Below are 26,815 nucleotides of genomic sequence, written 5' to 3'. Positions count from 1 at the left end.
ACAGGGATTGGGGGAAATGAAACCAAACTGCGTGGCGCCCCGCCGGGGAGCGGGGGTGGGAAAGCCCAGGCCCGCACTGTGGGAGAGGAAGCAGGAGGGAGGAACAGCTGGTGTGTGAAGAGAGACAGGGGCAAGTGGGGAGACCCTCAGCGGAGAAGTTGAAGCCAAGAACTGCGGTAAGGGAGCAAGGGGTTGAAGGCCACGTTTGCAGAAGGAAGAGTCAATAATTATAAAAATAATCTTTAGTAATTAAAAACATACATGAAGACTTTATCCAAGAGATCACATTAGAAGATGGATTTTACAGGATCGTGTAGAAAAAAATAGGAAGGGTCCACAAGAGGGCAGCGCTTGGTTACTTGCACATTAACCAGAAAACAGCTAGAGTGCCCACCAGGCGCCAGAAATCATTCTAATGTATCAATTCAATGCATAGGGGGCTGAATAAATCACAATGGCTGCCCTCGGAGATTTCCATTCTTAGCTCAAGCGTTGGAGTCTGATGCCACAAGTGTGTAACGGAGCTGTAGATCTGGAAAAGATAAGGAAATTTCGAGATGAGCTCTGAGATCAAGAGAAGTTTAGGGGAAGAGCTTGACCTGGGGAGTTAGATCCCCAAACATTAGCCATACGACCTAGTAACACAACAGGTGCTCAGTAAAGATCTGTGAATTAAATGAATGGCTCCCACGTTCTGCTATCTTCCTGATCTTGCTCCAAACCCGGCCTGTTTTTTGTCTTGTTTTCATTTTTGTTTTTAACGTGTTTATTTATTTTTGAAGGAGAAAGAGACAGCACGAGTGAGAGAGGGGCAGAGAGACAGGGAGACACAGAATCCGAAGCAGGCTCCAGGCTCTAAGCTGTCTGCACAGAGCCCGACGCGGGCTCGAACTCACAGACCGCGAGATCATGACCTGAGCCGAAGTCGGATGCCTGACCGGCTGAGCCACCCAGGCGCCCCAACCCTGCCTCATCTCCCTCTCTAGTCTATAGTCTCTAGCTGACTCTTCTCTCATTGCCTGTGATCCACAGTGTAGACAGCCTTCATAACTGACTGCCTGGGGCAGGTTTCCAGCCAACTAGGAGCTACCAGGGGCAGGATCCCTGCCCAGGAGGCTCTGGGTCCCCAGGAGAGGGGCCTAGAGACCCAGCTTACCTGGAGACTGCTGCCGGCACTGCTCCCTCCTCCTCTGGCACAGGATGTACGAGAGGACAACCGTGAGAGCGAGGGTGATGGCCAGGAGGGATACCACAGGCACCGTAGCTGGTGTCCCAGATGTCGGTCCCACATTGTCTTCCAACTGCTTCTGCTTCTCCCCAGCCTCAGGCCCAGCCCCAAGCCCGTGGCCCACAGTGGGTGTAGCAGTTTCGTTGATGTGGGCGAGCTTTTCATCCGAGGACGGCGCTCCTGCTGGAAGTGTGGGCGCCTGGGTGGACCGCACGGCAGGCGGCAGGTGCGTCTGGGCAGGGGAGCCCGGGTCTAAAGGTGCCGTTTCTGTGGGCTCAGGAACCTGGCTGCTGGGGGGAGGTGAGTGCTGCCGGGAGGCCGCGCTCCCAGCGTCCACATGTCCACATTCTGGAGAGGCAAGAAGTAAGGGATCAGGGCTCTGAGATGAGGGACAAGGTGAAGACGCAGAGGGAAGCGTGGTACATCAAGGAGAACATCAAGGTAACAGCAGAAGGCCAGAAGAGGAAGGCAGGGGCAGAGGGAAAAGTGGGGGGCAAGGAAGTGAGCCGACCTCAACAGGGAACCACTGCAACAGGCATGCGCTCGGCGCTGGGAGGTAGAGCGACCCCGGGGGTGGGGGTGGGGGGACCCTGGCTCTGCTACAAAGCAGTTGTGTGACCTGTCCCTTGCCTCTCAGCCTCTCTGGGACTCCTTTCTTTCAGTCGTAAAGCAGGGATAATGTTAGTACCAACAGCCACAGTAGCTAGGAGGCTTAAACGCAATCACGTAGGTCTCTGGAGCCTAACGTACATGCTGAAACGATGTGAGGTCGTGCCTGCAGCAGACTTGGAAATGCATCGGAAAGTAAGGTGGGCCGATGGTGGATGGAAGGACGGACAGACAGAGGGACACAAACTAAGGCAAATATGGCTTCCATGTTGGAAACCTGATATTGTAAAATATAAGCTATATTTATGCGTACAAACTACACACAATGCATAAAATATAAATATATAAAAGCCCCATACCGTAGAACCCAGGCCATGGGTATCTGGATGCTCGCTATACAGTTCTTTCAACTTTTGTGTATATCTTTAAATTTCCTTAATAAAGTCACAGTGAATGATGTTGGGGGAACTGGGACGGAAGGGGCTTTGGCCGGCACCAGAAACCATAGAAAAGTGAGGTGTCACGGGAGAGGAGCCAGGTAAAGAAGACTAAGGGGGAGGACGCAGCCCTGGAAACAGATCTCAGGGAGGAGGGGGGAAGGCTGGTACCTCTGAGATCAAAGCAGCTCATCAGTTCTTGAACCCATTGGTCTCTGCTGCCCCCACACACACTCCGGACAGGTAGCTGGAACCTGCCGAGGAAAGGCGGGGTCTCACAAGCTGCACCCCTTCTCCCAACCCTTTCCTCATTCCAAAGATGTGAGGTCATCACCAACAGCAAGTGAGGCCTTTTTCCCAGAACAGGAAATTCCCACGTACATAAGACAGGGAAACAAAGCTGTGCACAATGTGGAGCAAACACAACCCGGAGAGGGGGCTCCCAGGGGTTCCAGTGTGACCCGAGGGGGTCCTCGCGCCACCCGGAGGCGCTGCCCTCCCCAGCGGTCAGTGAGATTACCGGATGTAGGAGTTACAGCGATGATACACTTTCAGGTGCTTTCGGAGATGTGCCAGTAACTGACGCTTTGGAGGGGAGTCGGAAGAAATTGTTGTCCCGCAGTAACAGCTGCCAGTGACGCTGCCCTCGTTGCCATCGCCTGAGCGGGACAGGACAGAGGTAGTCGGCACAGGTTCCCGGCCGGAGGGGCTCCCCCGGCTGCCACCGCAGCTCCAACCCACTGCTCCGTTGCAGCCTCTTCGCTAGATCCCGGGATCTCACCACCGGGCACAACCCACCCATCACACCGCCAAACGCGTCCCTGATCGTCCCCCAGCCCAGGTGTCCCCCAGCCTGTCCCCAACCTCAGGCAGCTGGCCCCCTCACTGCCCCGGCGGCCTGGGGACCCGGGCTCGGCACTTACTTACCCACCACAACCCTGCGGCCCTCGGCGCCCCCCTCCCATCCCGTCCCGTTCCCGGACTCGGGGTCTGGGCGCCACCCCGCTCCGGACGAACCTGGCCGAGGCAGCAGCTCCAGCAGGAGGAGGAGAGCAAGGGACCGGAGTCCCCAGGGCCGCCTCATGTCGGGAACCCGGCGGCACCGGAGCGCGGCGTCCAGAGAGTTCCTCCCGGTCCCGTGGGCGCGAGTTCGGGTCAGGGGGCTGCGCGAGCTGGCGGCGCCCTCCTGCCGCGCACGCACCGTCCGAACCGACAGCGCGGTCGGTACTGCGGGGACCGCGCGGACCGCGCCTCCCGCCGCGGGGAAAACCCCGGAGGCGGGGCCCCGCGCCCCCGCGCCCCCGCGCCCCCGCGCCCCCGCGCCCCCGCGCCCCCGCGCCCGCCGGGAACGCGCGCCGAAAGCAAAGGAAAAGCCGGCTGCGCGGGGGGCGGGAGGCCCGACGGGCTGACTCCGGCTGCCGTCCGCCCGCCCAGGTCAGGCCTCGAGCTCCAGGACTCCGACGCGCTTTCGCTTCCCGGCGCGCCCGGGTCACATGCCGGTGATGCCGGCCGGGGAAGTCCGGGCGGGGGCCGCACACCGGCCGGGCCCCCTCGGCGCGCGCTCCCGACGCGCGGGGCGTGGCCACCGAGGGCGGGCTCGGGCGGCCCTGACGTCACACCCGCGCCCCCCACCCCACCCCCCAGCCAGCCCCGAGGTATTTACCTTCGAAAAGTGGTGGCGGCTGCAGGTACCGGAGGAGCGGAGCGGCCGGGAGGGGCTGGGTCCCCTGGGGCTCCCCGCCGAACCGATCCAAGGCGGAGGGATGCCCCGGCTCAGACGGATCCCAGAGTCTTGCCTCCTGCCCAAACCCTTCCCCTCGGGTTAGCCCTCCAAACCTGCTCACCGCTCGAACCCCGGTCCTGAGGGTTTGAACCCCCAATACCGCCTCTCTCGTGACTACTCATCTTAAAGCCTCCTCGCCCCCTTCCAAGTCTATTCCCCATTCCCACCCTGAGCCCCGAAAACTAGCCTCTGCTCCTAACATTCCTCCAATCCAGAGGTTCCCCTCGTACGTGACCCTCAGACCCACGCCCTCCCCATCTTGTGACCCGGCCCCAAACTCCCCTCACCATACATCCGTTCCTCTGCTCAGTCTGGGCCCAGGCCCCTGTGGCCCTGAAGACATGGAGTTTGTATCTGGATACCGGGATGAATTCCTTGATTTCGCTGCCCTCCTGTTTGGCTGGTTCCGAAAGTTCGCCACGGAGCGCGGGGCTGTGGGGGCCAGCCTTGAGGGCCGCTGGCGCCAGCTGGAGACGCAGATCAGAAGGCTGCCCCAGGACCCCGCCCTTTGGGTGCTGCATGTTCTGCCCAACCGTAATGTGGGCATCAGCCTGGGGCAAGGAGCAGAGCCAGGCCCTGGATCGGGCCTGGGGGCTGCCCAGTTCCTGGGAGATGAGCCCCCACTCCACCTGCGAGACCTAAGCCCCTATGTCAGTTTTGTCAGCCTGGAGGAAGGGGAGGAAGCAGAGGAGGAGGAGGAGGAGGAAGAGAATGGAGAGGAGGAGGGTGCAGGCTTGGAGAAGGTAGATCCAGACAAAAATGGGGCCCCTGCCCCTACCAGCAGGGACTCCCCCCAGGAAGCAAACCCTCCAGGGAGGCCAGAGGAGCCGGAGCAACAGGCAGGAGGTGGAGGAGGTGGCCAGGATTGCTGCCGAGAAGACAAGGCAGAGGACGAAGCAGTCCCTGAGAGGAGGAAGGGGCGGAGAAGTGGTAAGACCCCGGGGTGGGGGCCTGGCCCTGCCCTGCCCCCTCTCTGCACGCCCCCCCCCCCAGCTTTGGAAGACCTCCTATACCTCTCAGAGCCTGGCCAGGAGTCACTGACGGTGGCCTGCAGGCTGATATCGCCTGAAAAGAAGAGGTGTTTTCATTGACCCACAATGTTTTTTTGGTTTTTGATTTGTTTGTTGTTTTTTTTTAAATTTGAGTCAACATTTATACATTGAAATTAAAAGCCAAACAAACTCAAGAAACATTTAAAGTTGCAACAGCAGGCCTGCATTTCTGCCTGTGCAGCAGTTGGCCCCAGCAGATGAGTCACGTCCTCTCTCCCTGGTCCCTCCTGTTCATTTTGTTGACTTGCCCAGCCCCCCTAGGCCTGATGTTCACACCCCTGACTTTCCCCTTCTTCCCCAGAGGCTGCCCCCCTGCACCTTTCCTGCCTCTTGCTGGTAACAGACGAACATGGCACCATCTTGGGCATTGACCTACTAATGGATGGAGCCCAGGGCAGTGCAGGCAAGGGCTCAGGGCCAGAGAACCTGGCCCCTCGGGCCTATGCTCTCCTCTGCCACAGCATGGCCTGCCCCATGGGTTCCGGAGACCCTCGAAAGCCCCGACAGCTGACTGTGGGAGATGCCCAGCTGCATCGGTACAGAAATCCAGTATCTGAGATCGAGGGGTGGGGGGAGCTAGGGGTCTGGACTCCTGAGCAACCCCGAGGCTGACTCCGTCTCCACCCCCACTCAGAGAGCTGGAGAGTCTGGTCCCGAGGCTGGGAGTGAAGCTAGCCAAGACGCCGATGCGCACATGGGGTCCCCGGCCAGGCTTCACGTTTGCCTCCCTTCGGGCTCGAACCTGCCACGTCTGTCACAGACATAGCTTTGAAGTGAAGCTGACACCTTGGTGAGCAGCCAGAAAGATGGGGTGACAGGGAGGAAGACCCCAACAGTCAGGCAAACAAGACAAAGCTGGCCGCTGGGGGGCCCGGGAGACAGAATGGGGGACAGGGAAGTAAAAGGAGGGACAGGGCAGCTGTTGACAGCAGAATATACAGGAAAACAGACCAGGTGATATATGGGCAGCTGCAGGACGGACAGACAGCAGACCGAGGGCCTCCAGAGATTAACGCCGGGTGTCCCCACCCCCGTGCCCCCAGCCCCCAGTGCAGCGCGGTCTTGTACTGCGGAGAGTCTTGTCTCCGGGCCGACTGGCGGCGATGTCCGGATGACGTGAGCCACCGGTTTTGGTGCCCGAGGCTCGCGGCCTTCATGGAACGTGCCGGAGAACTGGCAACGCTGCCTTTTACCTACGCCACAGGTACCGCCAGGAGATCAAGATGGGGTGGGAGGAACCGGGGCTGGGTGCCCGGCTACGGGGTCCTGGGGCTGACGGGTTAGTAGTGCTGGGGGCTGGATCCCAGAAACAAGGGCTGGGGACTAGACCCCTGGAGCTGAACACAGGGTCTGGGGCTGAGGAGTGTGTGCCTGGGTCCCTGAGAGAGCTCAGGGGATCCGGGCAGCCCAGCTCCACCCCTAACTGGTGACTTAACTTTTTAGATCCTCTGTTTCCTCATCTGCAATATAAGTATATTAACAAATGCTCAAGCCTGGAAAATCCTTCTAAGGATTCTGTGGTGTTCACACCTGCTATGCTGTAGACACTCAGAACGAGATTCAGACCCAGGGTCCTTGGGAGAAACTGAGCAGAGCTGTAGTCTGGGGTCCTGGCCACCAGGCCCTCAACCCCTCCCCTCCTCCTTCTGCAGAGGTGACCAGTGAAACCTTCAACAAGGAGGCCTTCCTGGCCTCACGGGGCCTCACTCGTGGCTACTGGACCCAGCTCAGCATGCTGATTCCAGGCCCTGGCACGCCCAGGCACCCCCGGGGCAGCACGCCATCCCTCAGCCTTCTTCTCAGTGGTTCGTGGGGTTCTCTTCAGGCACGGGCCCCTCAGCCTAGAGGGAAGGACGGGAGAGAAACAAGTTGTCCGGATCCCAGATAATGCCTCTGCATAAGCACCAAACTCCACCATCACCCCCAGGGCTATCGTAGACGTATCCCCAGTCCTCAGGGAAGTCACCCCTGCCCGCCCCTTCCAGAAGCCTCACCCACAGGCCACTGTCCACTGCTCTTGCTTGCAGCTCCGGGGAATACAACTCCTTTGGAAGGAAGAGGGGGAAGGGCTCGATGGGGGTCTCTCTGACACCAGGATCATCTTCCTTCCTTCCTCTCAGGAGATCCCTACCAGCTTCTCCAGGGGGATGGGCCTGCCCTGATGCCTCCTGTGCCCCCAGATCCGCCCAGGAGCCTCTTTGGTGAGCTGGGGGGCCTTAAGGGAGCCACAGGTAGGGACAGAGACCGGAGGACGCAGTCTGGGTGGCGGAGAAAAAGGGGGCTGTTAGACTGGAGGGGCTGGGGTCCAGGCCTGGACCAGGTCCCTCAGTAACCCACTCTCCCCAGGCTCATGGCAGGATTACTATAGGTGGAGGGGCCTCGGCTTGGACTCCCCCATGGCTGTGCTTCTCACCTACCCACTGACTGTGTACTACGTCATCACCCACCTGGTGCCCCAGTCCTGTAAGGAGAGCCGAGCAAGGGGACAGAAGTGCAGGGGGCAGGGGGGCAGGGGGCTGGAGGGGGACGAGGGGAAGGGAGACCGTCTTCTTAAGTGGCCAGCTTCTCCCCCAGTCCCTGAGCTCAACATCCAGAACAAGCAGTCACTGAAAATCCACGTGGTGGAGGCCGGGAAGGAGTTTGACCTGGTCATGGTGTTTTGGGTAAGTCCCTCCGGGACAGAAGGTTGGGTACGTGGAGGTGCGCGCAAGGTGAGCCCCTGATCTGTCTTCTCTGTCCTTCAGGAGCTCTTGGTCCTGCTCCCCCACGTGGCCCTAGAGCTGCAGTTTGTGGGCGACGGCCTGCCCCCCGAGAGTGACCAGCAGCATTTTACCCTGCAGAGGGTGAGGGCTGGTGGGCAGGTGGGGGTGGGGCCTGCTCTCCCGCCTCCCTCCCGCTCTCCCCTGTCTTGCCTAAGGCAGCTTCCCAGCGCCCTAACGTCTAGCCCTTTCTCCACTCCGCTCCTGGCTCCCCAGGATGGCCCAGAAGTGTCTGTCCGTCCTGGTTCCGGGGTATCGGGGCGGCTCAGCTCCGGGACCAAGGAGAAGGGGGGCCGCAGGGACCTGCAGATCAAGGTGTCTGCACGGCCCTACCACCTGCTCCAGGGGCCCAAACCTGACCTGGTTATCGGTAAGAGCCTGGGGTAGGCGTGTGGGGAGGCGGGAGAAGGCCACGGGCGACAGCATCTGCCCGCTCTCCCTCTATCTGCAGGGTTTAACTCCGGCTTCGGTCTCAAGGACACCTGGCTGAGCTCGCTGCCCCGGCTCCAGGTGGGGGATGGGGCAAAAGGGACCTGCTCTCTCCTCCTGCCCCGACCCCTCCTCCTTTTCCGAAAGCCGCCTCTTCCCACCATCCGCTCCGGACACGGGGCGCGCCCAGGGTCCTCCTGGCCCTGTCCGTCCGTCTGTCTGTCTGTGTGTCTGCCTGACTCGTGCCTCTCCCCCTCCCTGTCTGCCGCTGGCGCCCGGGGAGGGATTGGGGTGCGGCGCCGCTGGGAGAGTCTGAGGCCCGCGCCCCGCCCCCACCCCTAGTCCCTCCGAGTGCCAGCCTTCTTCACCGAGAGCAGCGAGTACGGCTGTGTGATGGACGACCAGACCATGGCGGTGGCCACGGGAGGGGGCACCAGCCCCCCGAGGCCCAATCCCTTCCGCTCCCCTTTTCGCCTGCGAGCGGCCGACAACTGCATGCCCTGGTAACTGCCCGCGACCCCCGCGGGGTCCTCCGCCCTCCTCCTGGGACCCCCTGCTCGGCCCCCGGCCCCCCGCCCCGCCCCCGCGGGCTCCCGCCGCCTGCACCTGCCGCCCCGCCCCGGGGGCGTGTCCCGCTCGGGCCGCCCCGCCCCCCGCTCGGGCCGCCCCGCCCCTCCCTGACGGCGCCACGCCCCCTCAGGTACTGCAACGCCTTCATCTTCCACCTGGTCTACAAGCCCCCGCAGGGGGGCGGGGCCCGCCCGGCGCCGGGTCCCGCGCCCCAGGCCCCGCCCCCCGCCGCGCCCCCCGCCCCCGCCCGCAGACGCCGAGGGGAGAAGAAACCTGGGCGGGGGGCCCGCCGGCGCAGGTGAGGGCCCGGGTGTGGCCGCCCGGCGCCCACCGCCCAACACGCCCCCGAAAGCAGATCGGAGCCGCGCACGGCCGGGGGGAGGCGTTTGGCGGATCGCGCGGAGGTAAATAAAAGTGCTCGTTTGAAACCACTGAGTCACGCGCCTTCCGGTTATACGCCCCGCACGGGGTCCTAAACGCGGAGGAGAGGAAAGGATTTCGGGATGACTCATATTCCTCCAGCTTCTTAACGCCCCGCCATGGCTGTCGCCTCCCTTCCTCGCGGCTCCGACCCTCCTTGGCAATCCCAAACTCCTGGGGTGTGTGTGTGGGGGGGGGCGGGTAAGTCATTTCCAGGCCTCTGTAAACCTCGGGGACCTGCCCCAACGCAAGACCCGAGAAGGGGAAAGTGGCTTCTCACTAGCAGGCAGGGCAAAAGCATACAGGCTCCGAGGGGCGCACAGACCCCGTGGTTTAGAGGCAGCGAAGGGCCCCAGGCCACCCAACCCTGGGCCCTCCTCCGTCCGGTCTCCACCTTCTCTCGTTCCGCATATCCAGTGAAGGGCCAACTTCCGAGTCAGCCTGCCAAAGGCATTCAAGTTCACCTGTTCGTTCACCAGGCAGAGGATTCCCTCTAGGGCATTAGTCCCCTGCTTCGATCCCCTTTCCTCCATTCTTAAAATCCCCGTGAGTGTCGGCTGGGCTTAGTGCCTCCGTGGCTAGGTACAGAAAGGGAAAAGTAACAGAGAAGCTTGGCACACACCACTTTCCCCCAGTGAGTAAGTCATGTTGATGTCACGTGCTCCCCGACCTGTTGCAATGAGGCCCCATCACCTTAGTGTTCTTCCTAAGAATCCCTAAGCTCTGTCTCATCCTGAGAAAACATCGGACGAATCCAACCTGTGGGACAGTCTACAGAACGCATGACCACTCCTGCCAAAGTGTCAAAGTCACGAGAGGCGAGGAAAGACCAAGAAACTGTGACAGACTGGAAGAGACGGAGGGGACATGATGTCTAAAGATGACGTGGTATCCTGGGTCGGATCCTGGGGCAAAGAAAGGACTTTGGTGGAAAAAACTGGGGAATCCAAATAAAATCTATATTTAGCTAACGGTATGGTGTCTGTGCTAATGTCTCAGTTTCCATAAACACACTGTGGTGGTTTAAGACATAACGTTAAAGGAAAATGGGTCAAGGGGTACAGGAACGTTCTGTCTTTGTAGCTCACCTATAAATCTAAAAATTATTTCATTTTTTATAATGTTTTATTTATGTATTTTGAGAGAGAGAGAGGCACAAGGGAGGGGCAGCAGGGAGAGAGAGAGGGAGACAGAACTCCAAGTAGGCTCCAGGGAGCTGGTTCACTGGCTGCATAAGGAAATGCAAATTAATAAGAAAAAGAAAGTGAAATACACAATCCCCTGGTTTGCATCTATAATAGCTAAAATGAAATTTTAAAAAGAGTTCTGAAAAAAATTCTTAACATTTATTTATTTTCAAGAGACAGAGAGTGAGCAGGGGAGGGTCAGAGAGGGGGGGGGAGACACAGAATCCGAGGCAGGCTCCAGGCTCTGAACTGTCAGCACAGAGCTCAATACCGGGCTTGAACTCACTAACCCTGAGATCATGATCTGAACCGAAGTCCGACCCTTAATCGACTGAGCCACCCAGGCGCCCCCTATCTTTGGTTTTAAATGCTGCAGGGTAGGTGAGCATGTTTGGGGCAATGTGGGACCCACAGCTCCCTATGGAACAACCACAGGTGTCCTTACACAGTCCAGACAGGCAGGAAGTCATTCCCCGGGGAATAATCCGGAAGCCAGCCGTCAGCCGCCAAGAGTCAATGCATTAGCATACACTCAGGTACCGTTCAAAAGGCCGTATTATGAGTAACATAAGACCCTCCTCTCTCCCCTATTACTTGGGAAATTCCAAGATTTTAAGAAGCACTGTGCCGGGAACTGGGACACAGACAAAATATATATTATCATATCACAATATCACACCCCCAGCTTTTTCCCAGAGTGTTTGAAGGCACAGCCCAGACATCAGTCATCTTACTCATATGCATCTATAACTAACTCATAAGGGCTTTGAAACAATTGTAACCACGGGGCCATTATCACACCGAAAAAGTTAGCATTTATTCTTTAATATCTTGTAATACCCAATTCACGTTCAAATTTCTTCGATTATCTCAAAGATGGCTTTTACAGCTGGTTTGTTGCAACGAAGAAATAAACAAGGTCCAGGGCGCCTGGGGGGCTCAGTGGGTTAAGCGACCGGCTTTCACTCAGGTCATGATCTCATGGTCTGTGAGTTCAAGCCCCGGCGTCGGGCTCTGTGCTGACAGCTCCGAGCCTGGAGCCTGCTTCGGATTCTGTGTCTCCTTCTCTCTGCTCCCCCACCCTTAAAAATAAATACACATTAAAAAAAGAAAGAAAGAAGGAAAGAAACAAGGTCCACACGTGGCTTTGGCTGCTGTGTCCCATTGGTCTCTTTTACTCTGTAAGGGGATTCCCTGTCTTTTTTCTTTCTTTTTTATGCCACTGTGAGAAACTGAATCATTTGTCCTGTAGAAAGTTTCTCATCCTGGATCTGGCTGACCGCTGACTCGGGATTTTTTTTTTTTTTTTTTTAATGTCTGTCTTCCTTAGCGCCTGTAACGGGGTAGATAGACCCAGCTGGGAAAGGCCCTTCTCGAGTGGCCTCTGCCAACCTCCAGGCAAGGTTCATGCCACCTTCCGCCCCCTCTCCACCCTCCAGCCAGCAGCCTCCAAATAAAGACATTGTGGAACTTCCCCCGTGTTCTTGCTCAACGGATTCCTTCTCAGCCTAAACATCACTTCCTTAGGAAAGTACAATTTCCTTGACTCCCAGATAAGGGTACACCCGTCCACCCCACCCCCCCTGCTGAGCCCTCAGCACCCTAAAACTCTAAAAGGGAAGCCTAGATCCCTGGTGAATTGAGGGGGAATGGAGCTTTTTACCACTCTCTTGGCCAGAAAATAACCTTTCCCTAAATTCCTGCTGTCTACCGCATAAAAGTCTGAAAGGATATGGTTATCTCCGACTGGTAGGATTACTAAGGATTTGCTGGCTCATTTGACTCAGCCGTGTGGCTCATTTTTCTTCCATAAGCATACGGTACGTGTAGCACAAAAATGTTTAATTTACGAGTTGCTGTCTTTAATAATTCACTTCCTCAGTACTGATTGAATGCACACGAGGCTTCGTGCTGTACTTTAGAGAGGCGACGGGGAGAACAGACATGCTTTCTGGCTCCGTGAAGCTTTCAGTCCACGGCAGGGGCCAGCAGGCTGTGGCCTCCGGCCAAATCTGGCCCTTTCGTACGACCTGCAGGCTACGACGCCAAAAGAAGAACGTTTTGCGATGTGAAAATTGTGATGAACTTCAAATTGCAGTGTCCCTAAATCTATGATGAAATAGACCCACAACTACTTATGTGTTGTCTGTGGCTACTTGAATGATTCAAACAGACTTGTGCTTGTGACAAACCATACGGCCCCACAAAGCCTAAAATATCTGCTAACAGGCTCTTCATAGGAAAAGCACACCGACCCCTGGTTAGGGCAGGATTTTCAAAAAGCAGGGGCGCCTGGCTGGCTCAGTCGGAAGAGCATCCAACTTTGATCTCGGGGTTGTGAGTTCGAGCTCCCCATGTTTGATGTAGAGATTACTTAAATAAACTTAAAAAGGAAGATTTTCAAAATGCAGATTTATGAGAGTTTATTAAGTCAATTTAGTGGGCCTCAAACAGCATTCTATTTTTAAAAATTGTTTAATGTTTGTTTTTGAGAGAGAGAGAGAGAGGGCAAGTAGAGGACGGGCAGAGAGAGAAGGAGACACTGTTGCATCCACAGGACTCCTGAAACAGAATGCTACGGGCACCAGTGACAGTCACAACAAAGTTTATTACAATGAGAGGCAAGGCCGACCGATCGGGACCAACACTTTTGATAAGAGTGCGGCCCGGAACAGCCGGGGCACAGAGTTTTTATAACCGATCACATCGTTTTATCATCACCTGGGAACAGAACAAAGAAACAGGTTCCAGATGAGTTAGAAACAGTTGCGTAATGAGGTGTTTACTTTAGACTTTCTGCCTCTAAGTTGCAACCAGTGGATCTCCTTGACCTCTGACGCTCTTCTCTTTGAACTTTTGTTTCCTTAATTGGTGAAGCCTAATTTACAAGGGTATGAGGCGTAGTTTACCAGAGCTAAGCAAGGCTGTTATCTCTTAACCTTCAGTGTCAACACAAAGCTGTTATTTTTCAAGCTAAGCATTAGCCCTACACTACAACTTAACCCTTACAACACAGAATCCAAAGCAGGCTCCAGGCTCTGAGCTGTCAGCACAATACCCGTGTAGGGCTCGAACCCACGAACCACGAGACCATGACCTGAGCCGAAGTCAGATACTTAACCAACTGAGCCCCCCAGGCGCCCCGCACCATATATGTTTATATGTGTGTTGCATCATGATATGAAATGCATTCCTCACTGTAGACCATGGTCAAAACATCTGAAAGTCACTGGCTTAGAAGGACGCCTGGAAGACACAGAGAAGTAACCAGAAAGTTCCGGTACAGTGTGATTGCTGTGAGGGTGAAAAAGCTACAGACTTAGAGACAGAAGAGGCACTTAAGACAGCCTTGGGGTATCAGCGAGGGCTTCTTGGAAGAAATGACATCTAAGCAGTGACCTGAAGGACAACTAGGAGTTAGCCAGGTAAAGAAGAGAAAAGATGGTCACGGCATGTGCAAAGGTCCTGGGGCAAAAGTAAGTAAGGCCTTTGGGAGAAACTACAAGGGGTTCGGAGTTTAGAATGAGGTGAGCCTTCTTTAAATTACTTCTTTCCTTACTCTCCATCACATTACTCTTCCATTTTCATTGAGCAATTATCAGTTACTTGATTATCTCATTTATTTATTTACGTTTATTACACCTCCTCCAACACATTCGAAAAAGTAAATTCCATGTCAGGGGACACCTGCCTTGTTTAAAACTACGGCTTTTGCTTATAACAGCCACTCAGCACTTACTACAGGAGTTTCAGGAACATATCCCTGCTAGATTGGAGGGACGAACGGACCCTGGGAGGGTTAAGACTTGAGGAGACCCACCCACTCGGAGGCTTTGGTAAAAATGCGGGCGAGAGCTTATGGTGCCTTCGATGTTGGGGACAAGCAGATGGGCGTTAGGGCTAATGAGGAGCCGGATAGGATCAGTGAACAGATACTGGGGCCAAGAAATGAAGGGTGCTGGTGGCTCCCAGCTGGGGCAGCGAGACAGACACAAGAGCCACCTGCTCGTGACAGCACGGCCATGGACGTGAGGAGTGGAGTTAAGTAGCTAGAAGGGGGTCGGAGAGAAGGGCGAGGAGTTCAGGAGGCTCTGTGAAACACGAGCCCTCTGTGGGCCTCCTCGTGACTCCGGAGGCAGCTGACAGAGTGACGGGGGCAGGGGTCACACAGCCAGGGGTGGGGGACAGCGTCCGGAGAGAGCGAGGTGCCTTCTCAGCAGAATCCTGGTGCAGGACAGGACAAGGAGGAAGAGGGGCCGGCAGGGGCATGACAAGTCCTGAGGGCGGCAGAAAAACCGGGAGAGACCGTAAACAGAGAGAGGGTGGTCAGCTGTGTCAGATGCTGACACAGGGTGCGTCAGGGAAGATAAGGTGATGAAGTGTCCCCTGGACGCCGGACCGGGACACGGGAGCATTCGATAGAGTGGCGGGTGCGGACTGGAAAGGGCAGGGAAGGGGGGGTGCGAATTAGAGGCAACCCTAAGAAGAAAATTCAAAGGACCCTTAATCCCAGCACCCGGGGACAGCCACTGTCACCGTGTCGGTGTGTTCACAGCCTCTGCACATCCTTTTTTTTTTTTTAAGTTTATTTATTTATTTTGAGAGAGAGAGAGAGAGAGAGAGAGAATCCCAAGCAGGCTCCACACTGTCAGCGCAGAGCCCGATGCGGGTCTTGAGCTCACGAACCACGAGACCGTGACCTGAGCCAACGTCGAGGCAGATGTTTAACCGACCGCGCCACCCGGGCGACCCCCTCCGCGCATCTTTTTACAAAACTTTAATGACCCCGATGGACACGGTGCCAACCAGCCTGCTTTTTTTCATATAACATGTGACCCAACGGATGTCCGCGTCCTCATGCACTCTCTCTTCATCGATGGCTCAAGCTGATTTACTTTATGAACGCGACATACCCAGGCCCACATTGGGGACAGTTGGGACATTCCTGATTTTTCTCTGTGATAAATGAAAGAGGAAGTAGAGAGTGTCCCGGGACACAAAATAGCCTGAGCCTGCCTGGTGGGTGGGGGATTGCTTTGCGCGGAGTCTCTGGCTGAGGACCGAGGAAGGGAAGTCCGTATCAGGGGGAAGGAAGGCAACAGGGATCTGTGTGGGGCCCTAGTCCCAACCAGGACAGCGCCTGATCTCAGGACACAAAGTCACCCACAGAGGGAGCTCCTCCCCCTTCTCAGGGGACACGGTGTGACTCTGAGGGGGGAGGACACTGAAAACCCCAAAGAACCCAGAAGAATGGCGCTGGCGGCCGGACGACCAGAGGGTTTGGGAGCTGTCACTTTGCACTGGGAGCATCGCCCAGGAGGGACAGGAGGCACCACGGATACGGGTACCCACCTGCTCGGGAGGTCATGGCTTTAGTCTCCCAAGTGTTTGGAGAGTCTCCTGCTGTCTTTCTCTCATTGATTTCCAGTTTGCGTACCTCGTGGTCAGAGAGCACGCCCTGTGTGATTCCAGAGCCTGGTCTCGGGGCCCGGGAGAGGGTCCGTCTTGTATATGTCCCGTGGGCGCTTGACAAAAACGTGAAGCTTGATGTTGTTGGGTGAAAGGTATCAGCTGTCGGCTGATGGTGTGGTTGGCTTCTCTAGCCTTGCTGACTTTCTTCTGCCTGGTCGCTCAGTCAGTGGCTGGAGGTAGGTCATGGATCCTGGGCTTAGACAAACCCGGTCTGAACCCAGGCAGATTCAGACCCGGAACCCTGGAGAATCTCGTGTGAGAGCCACGCTCTGTTGGCCTGGCGCGGAAAACACAAGGAGGCAATGTGCACGCAGGGCTTAGTCGAGTCGGACTGTGTTCTAAGTGCTTTATTTACATACGTGAGTAAGTAAGTTTCATGCTCGTAACAAACCTGGAGGTCAGATGTTCTTAGTATTCCCCCATTTTACAGATGAGAAGACTGAGGCACGGGGAGGTTAAGTCAGGTCACCAAGGTAAGTCGGGGAGCCTGGAAACAATATGTGCTTGTAACTTCTTGGGAAACTGCTTCTTGGAAAACAACACAACTTCCCGGAACAGATAACAGAGGGCTTACTTTTGAAAGGCTTTTATTTCCCCTTCGTGATTGGCCATGAACAGAATCACAAACACGTCTGCCGAGTTTTCTGTGAAATTCATGGAGAGATTTAAGGGGGGGGGGGCGGCTCCTGGGAATGGATCAGCGAGCTTCTAGAAAGATCACTAAACTCTACCTGACACCGCCCGCCTCATCACTGTTGGTTTGTTTGTTTTTAATGTTTATTTATTTTTGAAAGAGTGTGAGCAGGGTAGGGGCAGAGAGAGAGGGAGACACAGAATTCGAAGCAGGCTCCAGGCTCTGAGCTGTTAGCACAGAGCCTGACACGGGGCTTGAACTCATGAACCGTGAGATCATGACCTGGGCGGAAGTCGGACCCTTAACCGACTAAGCCACCCAGGCGCCCCGGGCAAGTCTTGACTTCATGTGCCTCAGGTGTAAAATGCAAACTCAGCTTTGAAGACTTATTATTATGGAGAAAAGAAGTAAATATCTCGTTAATAATATTTTATATTGATTACATGGTTAAATAACAACAGTTTAGATATATTAGGTTAGTTAAAATATCGCCTTACTGGCGCCTGGGTGGCTCAGTAGGTTAAGCGTCTGACTTCAGCTCAGGTCATGATCTCACAGCCCATAAGTTCGAGCCCCACGTCGGGCTCTGTGCTGACAGCTCGGAGCCTGGAGCCTGCTTCGGATTCTGTGTGTGTCTCTCTCTCTGTCCCTCCCCCACTCATGCTCTGTCTCTCTGTCTGTCTGTCTCTCTCTCAAAAATAAATAAACATTAAAAAATAATAAAAACATAAAATAAAAATTAAAAACCTTCTGGGGTGCCAGGTTGGCTCAGTCAGTTGAACGTCTGACTCGGTTTTGGCTCAGGCCGTTATCTCACGGTTTGTGAGTTCGACCCCCGAGTCAGGCTCTGTCCTGACAGCACAGAGCCTGCTTGAGATTCTCTCTCTCTCTCTCTCTCTCTCTCTCTCTCTCTCCCTCTCTCTCCCTCTCTCTCCCTCTCTCTCTCTCCCCCTCCCTGCTTGCGTTTGCTCGCTCTCTCTCAAAATAAATAAATAAACATGAATGAAAATAAAATAAAATACCTTCTTAAAAAAAAAAAAAGACAAGCCTCAGGGGTCAGATGCCTGAGTTAGAATCCAGGCTCCCCGCTTACTAGCTTCACGATCTTGGACAAGTTACCCTCTCTGCATCTGTTTCCCCACCTGCAGAAAGGGGACAGCAATAGGACTGTCATGAGCACGAGGCAGATCACTAAACCTAGATGCTTACGAGGTCTTTGGCACAGAGGCTTCCATAGATGCTGCACATTGTCATTACTAGCCCAGCAAAGTGCCGGAGAGGACAAGCCCAGGACGGAATCCACAACTGAGACGAACCCTCCACTTTCCCAGAGACGCCTTCTAACCCTGTTGGCCACCCGCCACCCCCGAAGTCCACGTTTGCCAAGGCTTATCTCTGAGTGATGACCTCCTACCTCCCCGCATCGTGCCTCAAACCATCAGACTGTTTCTCAGCTGCCCTCTTGCTCTCATGGGAACTTGGCTCTGCTCCGAACTGAGTCCTCGAAGGGACAGTGGTCTCTCCCACATGGCTCGCATCCTGAGGTGAGGCACGTGTCTTTCGGCCTCCCTGCTGCTGCTTCCACTCTGAGGTCTCTCGCCCTCCCCCCACCCCCGCCCTGCCGCCACCTTACTTGCAAAACCCCAAGCGCGACTGGACCAAACCCCACCGACGGGGACACTGTGCGCGAGCTCCCTAGCACGGCTGGGGGCGGCGGGTCTCGCCGTGAGTCCCCAGTGGTGAAGCCCCCGGAGGCTCTCAGCCCTGCCCTCCTGGGTTCTCTGGAGGGACGACTGCACACCACCTCGCTCCCCAGAGGGCAGCACTTCGTCGCCACCCTCGGCCAGCCATCCCGGTTCTTCCCTTTCCAGAGAGGCCACTGCTCATCTTTCCCCTGGGACTTCTCACCGTGACCGCTCCCTGCAAATTCCTCTTTGTTTGTTTCTTGGTCTTTCATGTTGAATTTGCCCCTTGGGTGCCTTGGTCACCTCTGTCCCCCCCCGGTTCCCGTCCCTGCCACTCCGATGGAGGTGCCCTTGTTGAGACGGTCTTGCCAGACCCCATAGGCAGGTCCCACCCTCCGGGGGGGGGGGGCATTTCACGAAGCTGCCCTCCCTCCTCGGAACTCGGCCTTGGCCTCCAGGACTCACACTGCCCTGGTCTTCCCCAGGCCTCGCCAGGCGACCCTCTCCTGGCCCCTCCACCTCTGGCCCGCCTCCTATTCTCTCCCCTCTTTTCTCACCCACCCTCCCTCTCCCAGCCCTGCCCCACTCCTGCCTCCCCACCCCCCCCACCCCCCGCCTCCTCACGTTGATAATGGCAGCCCCATCCCATCACCAACTCCAGATCTCGGGGTCAGCTCCCTCTTCACCTCGTCTGCTCTCCCCTGGCTCGCCAAGCTCGGACCGCTCCGCCCCTCTGCCCGCCTGCCACGACCCACGCTCCTCCCCAGGGCCTTTGCACATGCTGTTGGCTGCACCCCACACTCTCCCTGCCAAACCTCCCTTCTTTCCTGGTCGCCCCTGCCTCAGAAAGCCCTTCCCGGGCCCCCGGAATGACAGCAGTCCTCAACAGCTGTGACTTCAGCGCCTAAACGCCTATTTTTCTGCACGATTCATTGCTACCCGAAGGCTGTGCATTCATTGGCTTACGTGCTTACTGTTTGCCCCTCCCAACTGAACCCCCAGCGTGTTCAGCAGTGCCTGGTATCAGGGCGCCTGCGTGGCTCAGTTGGTTAAGCATCAAACTTCCCTCAAGTCATGATCTCACAGTTTGTGAGTTCGAGCCCCGCGTCGGGCTCTGTGCTGACAGCTCAAAGCCTGGAGCCTGTTTCAGGTTTTGTGTCTCCCTCTCTCTGACCCTCCCCCATTCATGCTCTGTCTCTCTCTGTCTCAAAAATAAATAAATGTTAAAAAAAAATTAATTTTTTTTTTTTTTTACATCTCGGCACTTCCCCTCTGCCTACGTCATCAGGCCTGTGGATGACGCACCAGACCAATCACGAGCACAGGACTTAGAGTCTGACAGGCCCGAGTTCAAGTTCCGGCTTGAGCGGTCCCAGCTGTGTGGTCTTAGGCAAGTTACTCAGCTTCTCTGAGCCACGTAGACTCATTCTGCAAACATGGGCCGAGTGTCTACTTTACAACGGGGTCACCTTGCTACGCCTGTCCTAAGGATTATAGAAGATAACGTAGGTCGTGTCTCTAGAACCAAGCCCAGCTAATTATGATGAAGTGCTCAATCATCCGGTGCCGTTTATTCTTCACGTTTCGTCATGATACGGTCTCAGAGTCTATTTATAATCATCCGTGTTTACAATCTGGATTTTCTCATTGGTCAAAAACTATTTAGGGCCAGGGCCCCCGGCTGACTCAGTCTCGGGAGCATTGAGACTCTTGATCTCGGGGTTGTGGGTTCTAGCACCACGTTGGGTGTAGAGATTGCTAAAAAATAAATAAATAAATAAATAAATAAATAAATAAATAAATACACTTTAAAAAATTTATTTAGGACTGCCTCGGGGTCCTAAAGGGGTTGGGTTTTGTTACAAACGCTTGGAAGTTTCCAGTTTATTGCACTGGGGGGTCAGAGAATGTGGCCAGGTCAGTTTCAGGTTTGAGGACCTTGGAATTTCTTTCAGGGTCTAACGTTGATTTGTGAATGTTTCATTGGCAGTGAAAAGGTGTGTTCTCCATTTATAAGATACAAAGGTCAAGTATTTGAACACAAGCCCCAGGATGGATAATTTATGACTGACCACTGCTGCATTCCTGGTATCCAGCAACTGGCCTGATGTACATCATCCAGGTTCAATAAATATTTGTTGAATGAGTGGCTAATTAATCAAGCAAACTTATTATCACTTAGATTCTCAATACCTTTGTACCTTTGCATATTTTTTTTTCCTACTCCATCTGTCAAAGCCTGGTGAGTTATGTCACATCTTCCCATCCCAACCCATTACATATTTTTAAAAGATTTTATTTTATTTTCTAATATATATATATATATATATATATATTTTTAGAGACAGAGCGAGTACATGTGAGCGGGGGAAAGGCACAGAGAGAGAGAGAGAATCCCAAGTAGGCTCTGCATCATCAGTCCAGAGCCAGAAACGGAGCTCGAACTCAGGAACAGTGAGAACATGACCTGAGCTGAAATCAACAGACGCTTAACCGACTGAGCCACCCAGGCGCCCCTAAAAAAGCATTTTTAACTTGCATTTCTTGGTGCAAAGTTGAGAGCAAAATAACATGGCAATTAATCAAGAAATTAAACTGGGGCGCCTGGGTGGCTCGGTCGGTTAAGTGTCCGACTTCGGCTCAGGTCATGATCTCACGGTTCGTGAGTTCAAGCCCCACATTGGGCTCTGTGCTGACAGCTCAGAGCCTGGAGCCTGTTTCCGATTCTATGTCTCCCTCTCTCTCTGACCCTCCCCCGTTCATGCTCTGTCTCTCTCTGTCTCAAAAATAAATAAATGTTAAAAAAAAAAAAAGAAAAATTAAACACATCGCCTTCCTGCCCTCCCCAGATAATAGTGACAGAATTACAGACACAATCTGGCCCCGCGGTTCCAATCTGTTCCAATCTGGCCCCAAGGTTGGAAAGGAGGTTTCCGCACCTGTTAGTGCCCCACTGTGGCTCCTGTAAAGTCCTATGTTGAAGTCCTAGGCTCCAGGACTTCAACATGTGGCTGTATCCAGAAGTAGGGTCTTTAAATAAGTTAAAGTGAGGTCACCACAGTGGGGCTTTACCCAAAATGACCGATGTCCTTATAAAAAGAGGAAATTGGGGCACAGACACGTACAGAGGGAAGATCACGCGAAGTCGCAGGGAGAAGGAAGCCAGAGAAAGCGCACTCAGAAGCAGCCAGGCCAGGGGCACCTGGGTGGCTCGGTTGGGCGTCCGACTTTGGCTCAGGTCGTGATCTCACGGTCCGTGGGTTCGAGCCCCGTGTCGGGCTCTGTGCTGACAGCTCAGAGCCTGCAGCCTGCTTTGGATTCTGTGTCACCCTCTCTCTCTGCCCCTCCCCCGCTTACGCTCTGTCTTTCAAAAATTAATAAATGTTTAAAAAATAAAAAAGAAGAAGATGCTGGCCTTCGGGCTTCCAGAACCGTAAGAGTAAATTTCTGCTGTTTAAGCCCCCAGGTCCGTGGTCCTTTGCTCCTCAGCCCCAGCAGATGAATACATCACCCAGAAGGGCCAGCCAGAGGGGAACCTATGGAGGGGACAGAGCATCACGTGGTCCCAGCCAGGCTGCCCCCTGCTGGGGGCTCTTCCTTGCTGCTCAGCGGTCCCTAATTAGGATGTGACCCACACCTCTCAGTAGCACTGAGCAGAGAGGGACCCTGAAATAAATGTACAATTGACTCTTGAACAACATGGGTTCGAACTGCGTGGGTCCCTATATACACGGGTTTTTGCAATAAATACAGTACGGTGCTGTAAATGTATTTTCTCTTCCTTATGACTTTCTCACTAACACTCTTCTGTTTTTACTTTAGAGAGAGAAAGAGAGCACGCGTGCGCTTGCGCGAGTGGGGGAGGGGCAGAGAGACAGAGACCCCCCCCCACCCACCCAAGCCGGCTCCGCACCATCAGCACAGCCCCACGCGGGGCTCCAACCCACGACCAGGAGATCACGACCTGAGCCGAAATTGGGAGTCGGGCGCTCGACCCACTGAGCCACCCGGGCGCCCCTTCTGTTGTTTTATTGCAAGAATACAGTTTATAATATACAAAAGATGTATTCGTCGACTGCTCGTGTTCTCGGAAAGGCTTCTGGTCTATGGTAGTACATCACTCTCAAGTTGGCGGGGTGGGGGGTGGGGGAGATCAGAAGTTACACGTGGGTTTCGACTCCCCACCCCCACACCGTTGAAGGGCCAACGGCTTGCGACTTTATAAGGGGTTAAGCAGCCTTCACTGCAACGCTTAGGCGCGTCCTCTCCTGGGGGGTAACGGGGAAGAGGTTAAGGGGTCTTCCTTCCCACCTTCCGCCTCCACGGCCTTGACTCCCCCACCGCAGGAAACAAAACGCCTGTCCATTCGGTTACTGGGACCCAAAACCGAGGAACCACCTGCGATCTTTTTTTTTTTTTTTAATTTTTATTTATTTTTCAGAGAGAGAGAGAGAGAGAGATTGCGAGCACCAGCAGGGAAGGGGCAGAGAGGGAGGGAGACACAGAATCCCAAGCAGGCTCCAGGCTCCGAGCTGTCAGCACAGAGCCCGACACGGGGCTCGATCCCACGGACCACGAGATCATGACCTGAGCCGAAGTGCAACACTCAACCGCCTGAGCCGCCAGGCGCCCCTGTGGTATATCTTTTCATACGCTATTCGCCACTTGTACATCCTCTTTGCTGAGGTGTCTATTTGGGTCTTTTGTCCAATTTTTTAAACCCCTTGTTCTTTTTATTTATTTATTTTATTATTATTGTTGAGTTTTAAGGGATCTTTGTATATTTGGGGGAACAGTCCTTTATCAGATGTGTCTTTTCCAAGTATTTTCTCCGAGTCTGTGGCTTACCTTCCTTCTCCCTCCCTTGACAGTGTCTCTTGCAGAGCAGAAGTTGTTAATATTGATGAAGTCCAGCTTATCAATGATCCCTTTATGAATCATGCTTGAAACTTAGTTCTACCTTTGAACGTTTGGATCACCTGAACCAACAAATTCCCCTTTTGTTTCAGCAGAGGTGGGTTTTCTGTTATTTCATGTACATTTCTTTAAAACGGACTCTGGGCACAGCAGGCGATAAGCAGTTGACATCCTGACTACTGTTTAATGTCATTTTTGGAATTTATGTATATTTTTTCGCTTTAAAAGGATTTCCTTTCTGAAACTTACATTCAGTTTCATAACTACATTGACGAAAATTATTTACAGTCACGTCAAGACTTCCCCATTTTGGAGTTTTTCTTTGACTACATCTCTTGGTGACTTAAAATGCTTTCTTAAAAAAAAAAAAAAAAGGAGAAGAAAGAGACGCAGTGGAATCTCAAACCCAAGCCTTCTCAGAAATGCAATTCTACTGCCCTTCATACACAGAAAGTACCTTGGATATTTATACAATTAAGTCATAGTTGTGTTTTGTTTTTTTGTTTTTTTTTTTTCGCTCTCAGAACTGTAGATGTTGTTCCTCTGTCTTCCAGTATTTAGTGACGCAGAGAAATCTCTAGCCAGATCACTTTTGTTTCTTTCTAGGTGACCTTTAATTCTGCCTTCTGCCTACACGTACCCTTCAATGACATGGCTCTTCGAGATGAATCTAGATTTTTTTTTTTTAGTGTAATGTTTATTTTATTTTTAAGAGAGAGAGAGATGGGGGCGCCTGAGTGGCTCAGTTGGGTAAGTGTCCGACGTCAGCTCAGGTCACGATCTCATGATCTCATGGTTCGTGGGTTCGAGTCCCACGTCAGGTTCTGTGCTGACAGCTCGGAGCCTGGAACCTGCTTCAGATTCTGTGTCTCCTTATCTCTCTGCCCCTCCCCTGCTCATTCTCTGTCTCTCTCTCAAAAATAAAATAAAAACATTAAAAAAAATTTAAAAGAGGGGCACCTGGGTGGCTCAGTCGGTTAAGCGGCTGACTTCGGCTCAGGTCATGATCTCACGGTCGGTGAGTTCGAGCCCCTCGTCGGGCTCTGTGCTGACAGCTCAGAGCCTGGAGCCTGTTTCGGATTCTGTGTCTCCCCCTCTCTCTGACCCTCCCCCGTTCATGCTCTGTCTCTCTCTGTCTCAAAAATAAATAAACGTTAAAAAAAAATTTTTTTTAAATTTTTAAAAGAGAGAGAGCGCGTGCCATTGGGGGAGAGGCAGAGAGACAGAATCCCAAGCAGGCTCTGCGCTGTCAGCACTGAACCTGACGTGGGGCTCAAACCCACGAACCGTGAGATCATGACCTGAGTCGGGCGCTTAAGGGACTGAGCCACCCAGGCGCCCCCTCAGTTTGCTTTTCACATTTTCCCCAGGACGCCATGTGCCTTTCCAGAAGCTGACTCAAGTGGATCTGCGCCCAAGGCAGCCTCCTCCCGGCACAGGCTGTGAATGGTGGGTCACGGCCACCAGCTCCACAGGGTCTCCGGGAACAGTTTGCTCACCCAGCGTCTCCGTCCCATCAGCGTCCCTTCTGCTGCTTTAACTGCTGCTCTCTCTCCGAGTAGAGTGTTTTCTGGAGCGTGTCCCCCGCGCGCCTCATCCACACGGGCCCAGTTACCTTCCAGCTCTCCAGCGGGTCTGGGCTTGGATTCTCTGGGCGCATTTGGCGGTTCTGTGCCATTCTCCCTTTTCTCCCCCAAATACGCGGGGGCGCCCTCTCATCGCGGCCCTTTCTTTCTCGGTAAACTGCTCCCGCTTCCCAGAGAGAGTCCTGGCGAAAACCTTCCTGAAAATCCCATCCAAACCCTAAAGTAAATATTTCTCCAGCGTTCTCCTTTTAGTCTCCAGGATGATGACCCCTTCGCTTGTTTTGCAGAACTTTTTTCAGAATCCCTTTGGTTTTTTAAAAAGTTTGTTTGTTTTCGGTATTCTCCACACCCAACGCGGGGCTTGAACTCACAGCCCCGAGATCAAGTCACGTCCGTGCTCTTCCAGCTGAGCCAGCCAGGCGCCCCATCCCTATGATATTTTTGCCACTGTTTGAGACACACAGAATTGTATAAACGTAACATCAGGAATACCTGTAGACCACCCCTCACCTGCTTCTTTTTCTCTTTACTCACCTAAAAAGCAGACCCACCTGTCAGACTCAGTGTTGATGAACCTGTAGACAGATACGTAGATTGCTCTGGATCCCACTCTGCCTGTGGGGGCAGGGCTGAGTCCCTCTCAGGGCGGGCAGTGGGAAGGCCCTCCACTGGGGGACACGATATTGCTCTGACAGTGAACGTCACTTCTGGCCATAAGCTATAAAGCCCAGCACAGAAACCAGCTGGACCGAACCCGTCAAAGGAGGCTGCAGGGATGCAGGGATGGGGGTTCAGTTGGTTAAGCGTCCAACTTCTGCTCAGGTCACGATCTCCTGGTTCGTCAGTTCAAGCCCCACATCCGGCTCTCTGCTGTCAGCTCAGAGCCTGCTTTGGATGCTCTGTCCTCCTCTCTCTGCCCCTACACTGCTCATGCCCTCTCTCTCTCTCTCTCTCAAAAATAATAAACTTTTTTTTTTTAAGAATACTTTTGGGGCACCTGGGTGGCTCAGTCGGTTAAGCGTCCAACTTCACCTCAGGTCATGATCTCACAGTTCGTGGGTTCGAGCCCTGCGTGGGGCGCAGTGCTGACAGCTCAAAGCCTGGAGCCTGCTTCAGATTCTGTCTGTCTGTCTGTCTGTCTGTCTCTCTCTCTCTCTCTCTCTGCCCCTCCCCCGCTCATGCTGTCTCTCTCTCTCAAAAATAAACATTAAAAAAAATTTTAAATACAAAAATAATAAAAGAATACTTCTGCAATGCTTACAAGCAACTATTACCAGGATTTCAAATATGCCTTCTGGAACACAGAAGAATGCAAAAAAAAAAAAAATTAATGAAAAGAGACAGAAAAATTAATGAAGAGACACATCAGAAATAACGTGGAAATGTTTTTAAGGCATTCAGCAAAACCAAATACGAGTTGTCACGTGTCCGTGAGTCTGAGGCGGGGCGTTGGGGGAAGTTCAAAGTATTTTCTTGTTCTAGGTACCCTCTGATTCAAGAGGCAAATTCTTCATAGGTTTTTTTTCTCCATCCAGTTGTCTTATAAATAGGAGGAGTCCCTCCCAGAGTCTGGCATTCATCTGAGCAGTGAGCTTTCTGCACTGTCCACGTCTCCCTAGTGGCTTCAGTGGGCTGCTTGGAACAGCCACACGAGAGGCCACTGGCTGGACACGGCCGTGTGGCCGTGTGCGTGATGTTCTCAGGTGTCCCTCTGATGTCCTGTCACCCCGCCTGCACACTCCACATCCTACCTGGGCCTACACTTTCCTTTCTGCTTCCCACGATGCCCACAGCTGGGTCTCACGCCCCGGGCCCTGCCCACAGCAGGAGCCTCATGAATGCATCTCCGTATGGAAAAAGATTCTCCACAGTGAGAGAGAAACGCCTCTCAAACCGGCTCGCCAACACCTTGAAGGACCGATCAGGCTTCAGGCATGGCTTGATCTGCAAGTTCAGACAATGCCATCAGGACTGTTTGTCTCCAGCTTTTGCACCTTCCCCTCGACTGACTCCGCTCCCCAGCAGGCAGGCCTTCCCTTGTGTCGGC

The 26,815-nt window shown here is 54.0% G+C and overlaps 2 protein-coding genes and 3 long non-coding RNA genes across 5 annotated transcripts; 3 read left to right on the top strand and 2 right to left on the bottom strand.

Annotated features, from left to right (window-relative positions):
- Window positions 1-227: 227 nt before the first annotated feature.
- CXCL16 (C-X-C motif chemokine ligand 16) lies at window positions 228-3,703 on the bottom strand. The gene is made up of 5 exons (XM_003996243.6): window positions 3,292-3,703; window positions 2,795-2,933; window positions 2,446-2,528; window positions 1,157-1,576; window positions 228-532 (listed from the first exon to the last, which is right to left on the bottom strand). The coding sequence occupies exons 1-5, from the start codon at window positions 3,356-3,358 to the stop codon at window positions 486-488; spliced, it is 756 nt and encodes a 251-aa protein (XP_003996292.2). The 5' UTR covers window positions 3,359-3,703; the 3' UTR covers window positions 228-485.
- A 209-nt stretch (window positions 3,704-3,912) lies between these two features.
- On the top strand, window positions 3,913-9,295 carry ZMYND15 (zinc finger MYND-type containing 15). Its single transcript, XM_023243618.2, has 13 exons — window positions 3,913-4,987; window positions 5,411-5,645; window positions 5,744-5,899; window positions 6,153-6,313; window positions 6,762-6,914; window positions 7,230-7,310; window positions 7,456-7,572; window positions 7,684-7,772; window positions 7,854-7,952; window positions 8,085-8,238; window positions 8,320-8,378; window positions 8,640-8,800; window positions 8,998-9,295. Exons 1-13 carry the CDS (start codon window positions 4,399-4,401, stop codon window positions 9,167-9,169), a joined length of 2,226 nt encoding a protein of 741 aa, XP_023099386.1. The 5' UTR covers window positions 3,913-4,398; the 3' UTR covers window positions 9,170-9,295.
- Window positions 6,813-8,086, bottom strand: LOC111557742. The gene is made up of 3 exons (XR_002737994.2): window positions 7,557-8,086; window positions 7,104-7,154; window positions 6,813-6,950 (listed from the first exon to the last, which is right to left on the bottom strand). It is a non-coding gene; the product is annotated as an uncharacterized LOC111557742 (long non-coding RNA).
- A 6,311-nt stretch (window positions 9,296-15,606) lies between the features above and the next one.
- On the top strand, window positions 15,607-20,523 carry LOC109494099. Its single transcript, XR_002148677.3, has 3 exons — window positions 15,607-15,818; window positions 17,841-18,124; window positions 19,554-20,523. It is a non-coding gene; the product is annotated as an uncharacterized LOC109494099 (long non-coding RNA).
- Window positions 20,524-22,841: 2,318 nt separating this feature from the next.
- LOC123381993 lies at window positions 22,842-25,670 on the top strand. The gene is made up of 3 exons (XR_006589688.1): window positions 22,842-22,902; window positions 23,137-23,279; window positions 24,553-25,670. It is a non-coding gene; the product is annotated as an uncharacterized LOC123381993 (long non-coding RNA).
- Window positions 25,671-26,815: the final 1,145 nt, after the last annotated feature.

This window comes from Felis catus, chromosome E1 (assembly GCF_018350175.1).
Source record: "Felis catus isolate Fca126 chromosome E1, F.catus_Fca126_mat1.0, whole genome shotgun sequence".
In the NCBI taxonomy this organism is placed as follows: domain Eukaryota; kingdom Metazoa; phylum Chordata; class Mammalia; order Carnivora; family Felidae; genus Felis; species Felis catus.
Note: the sequence above shows the minus strand (reverse complement) of the source record. Positions and strands in the feature narration are given on the sequence as shown.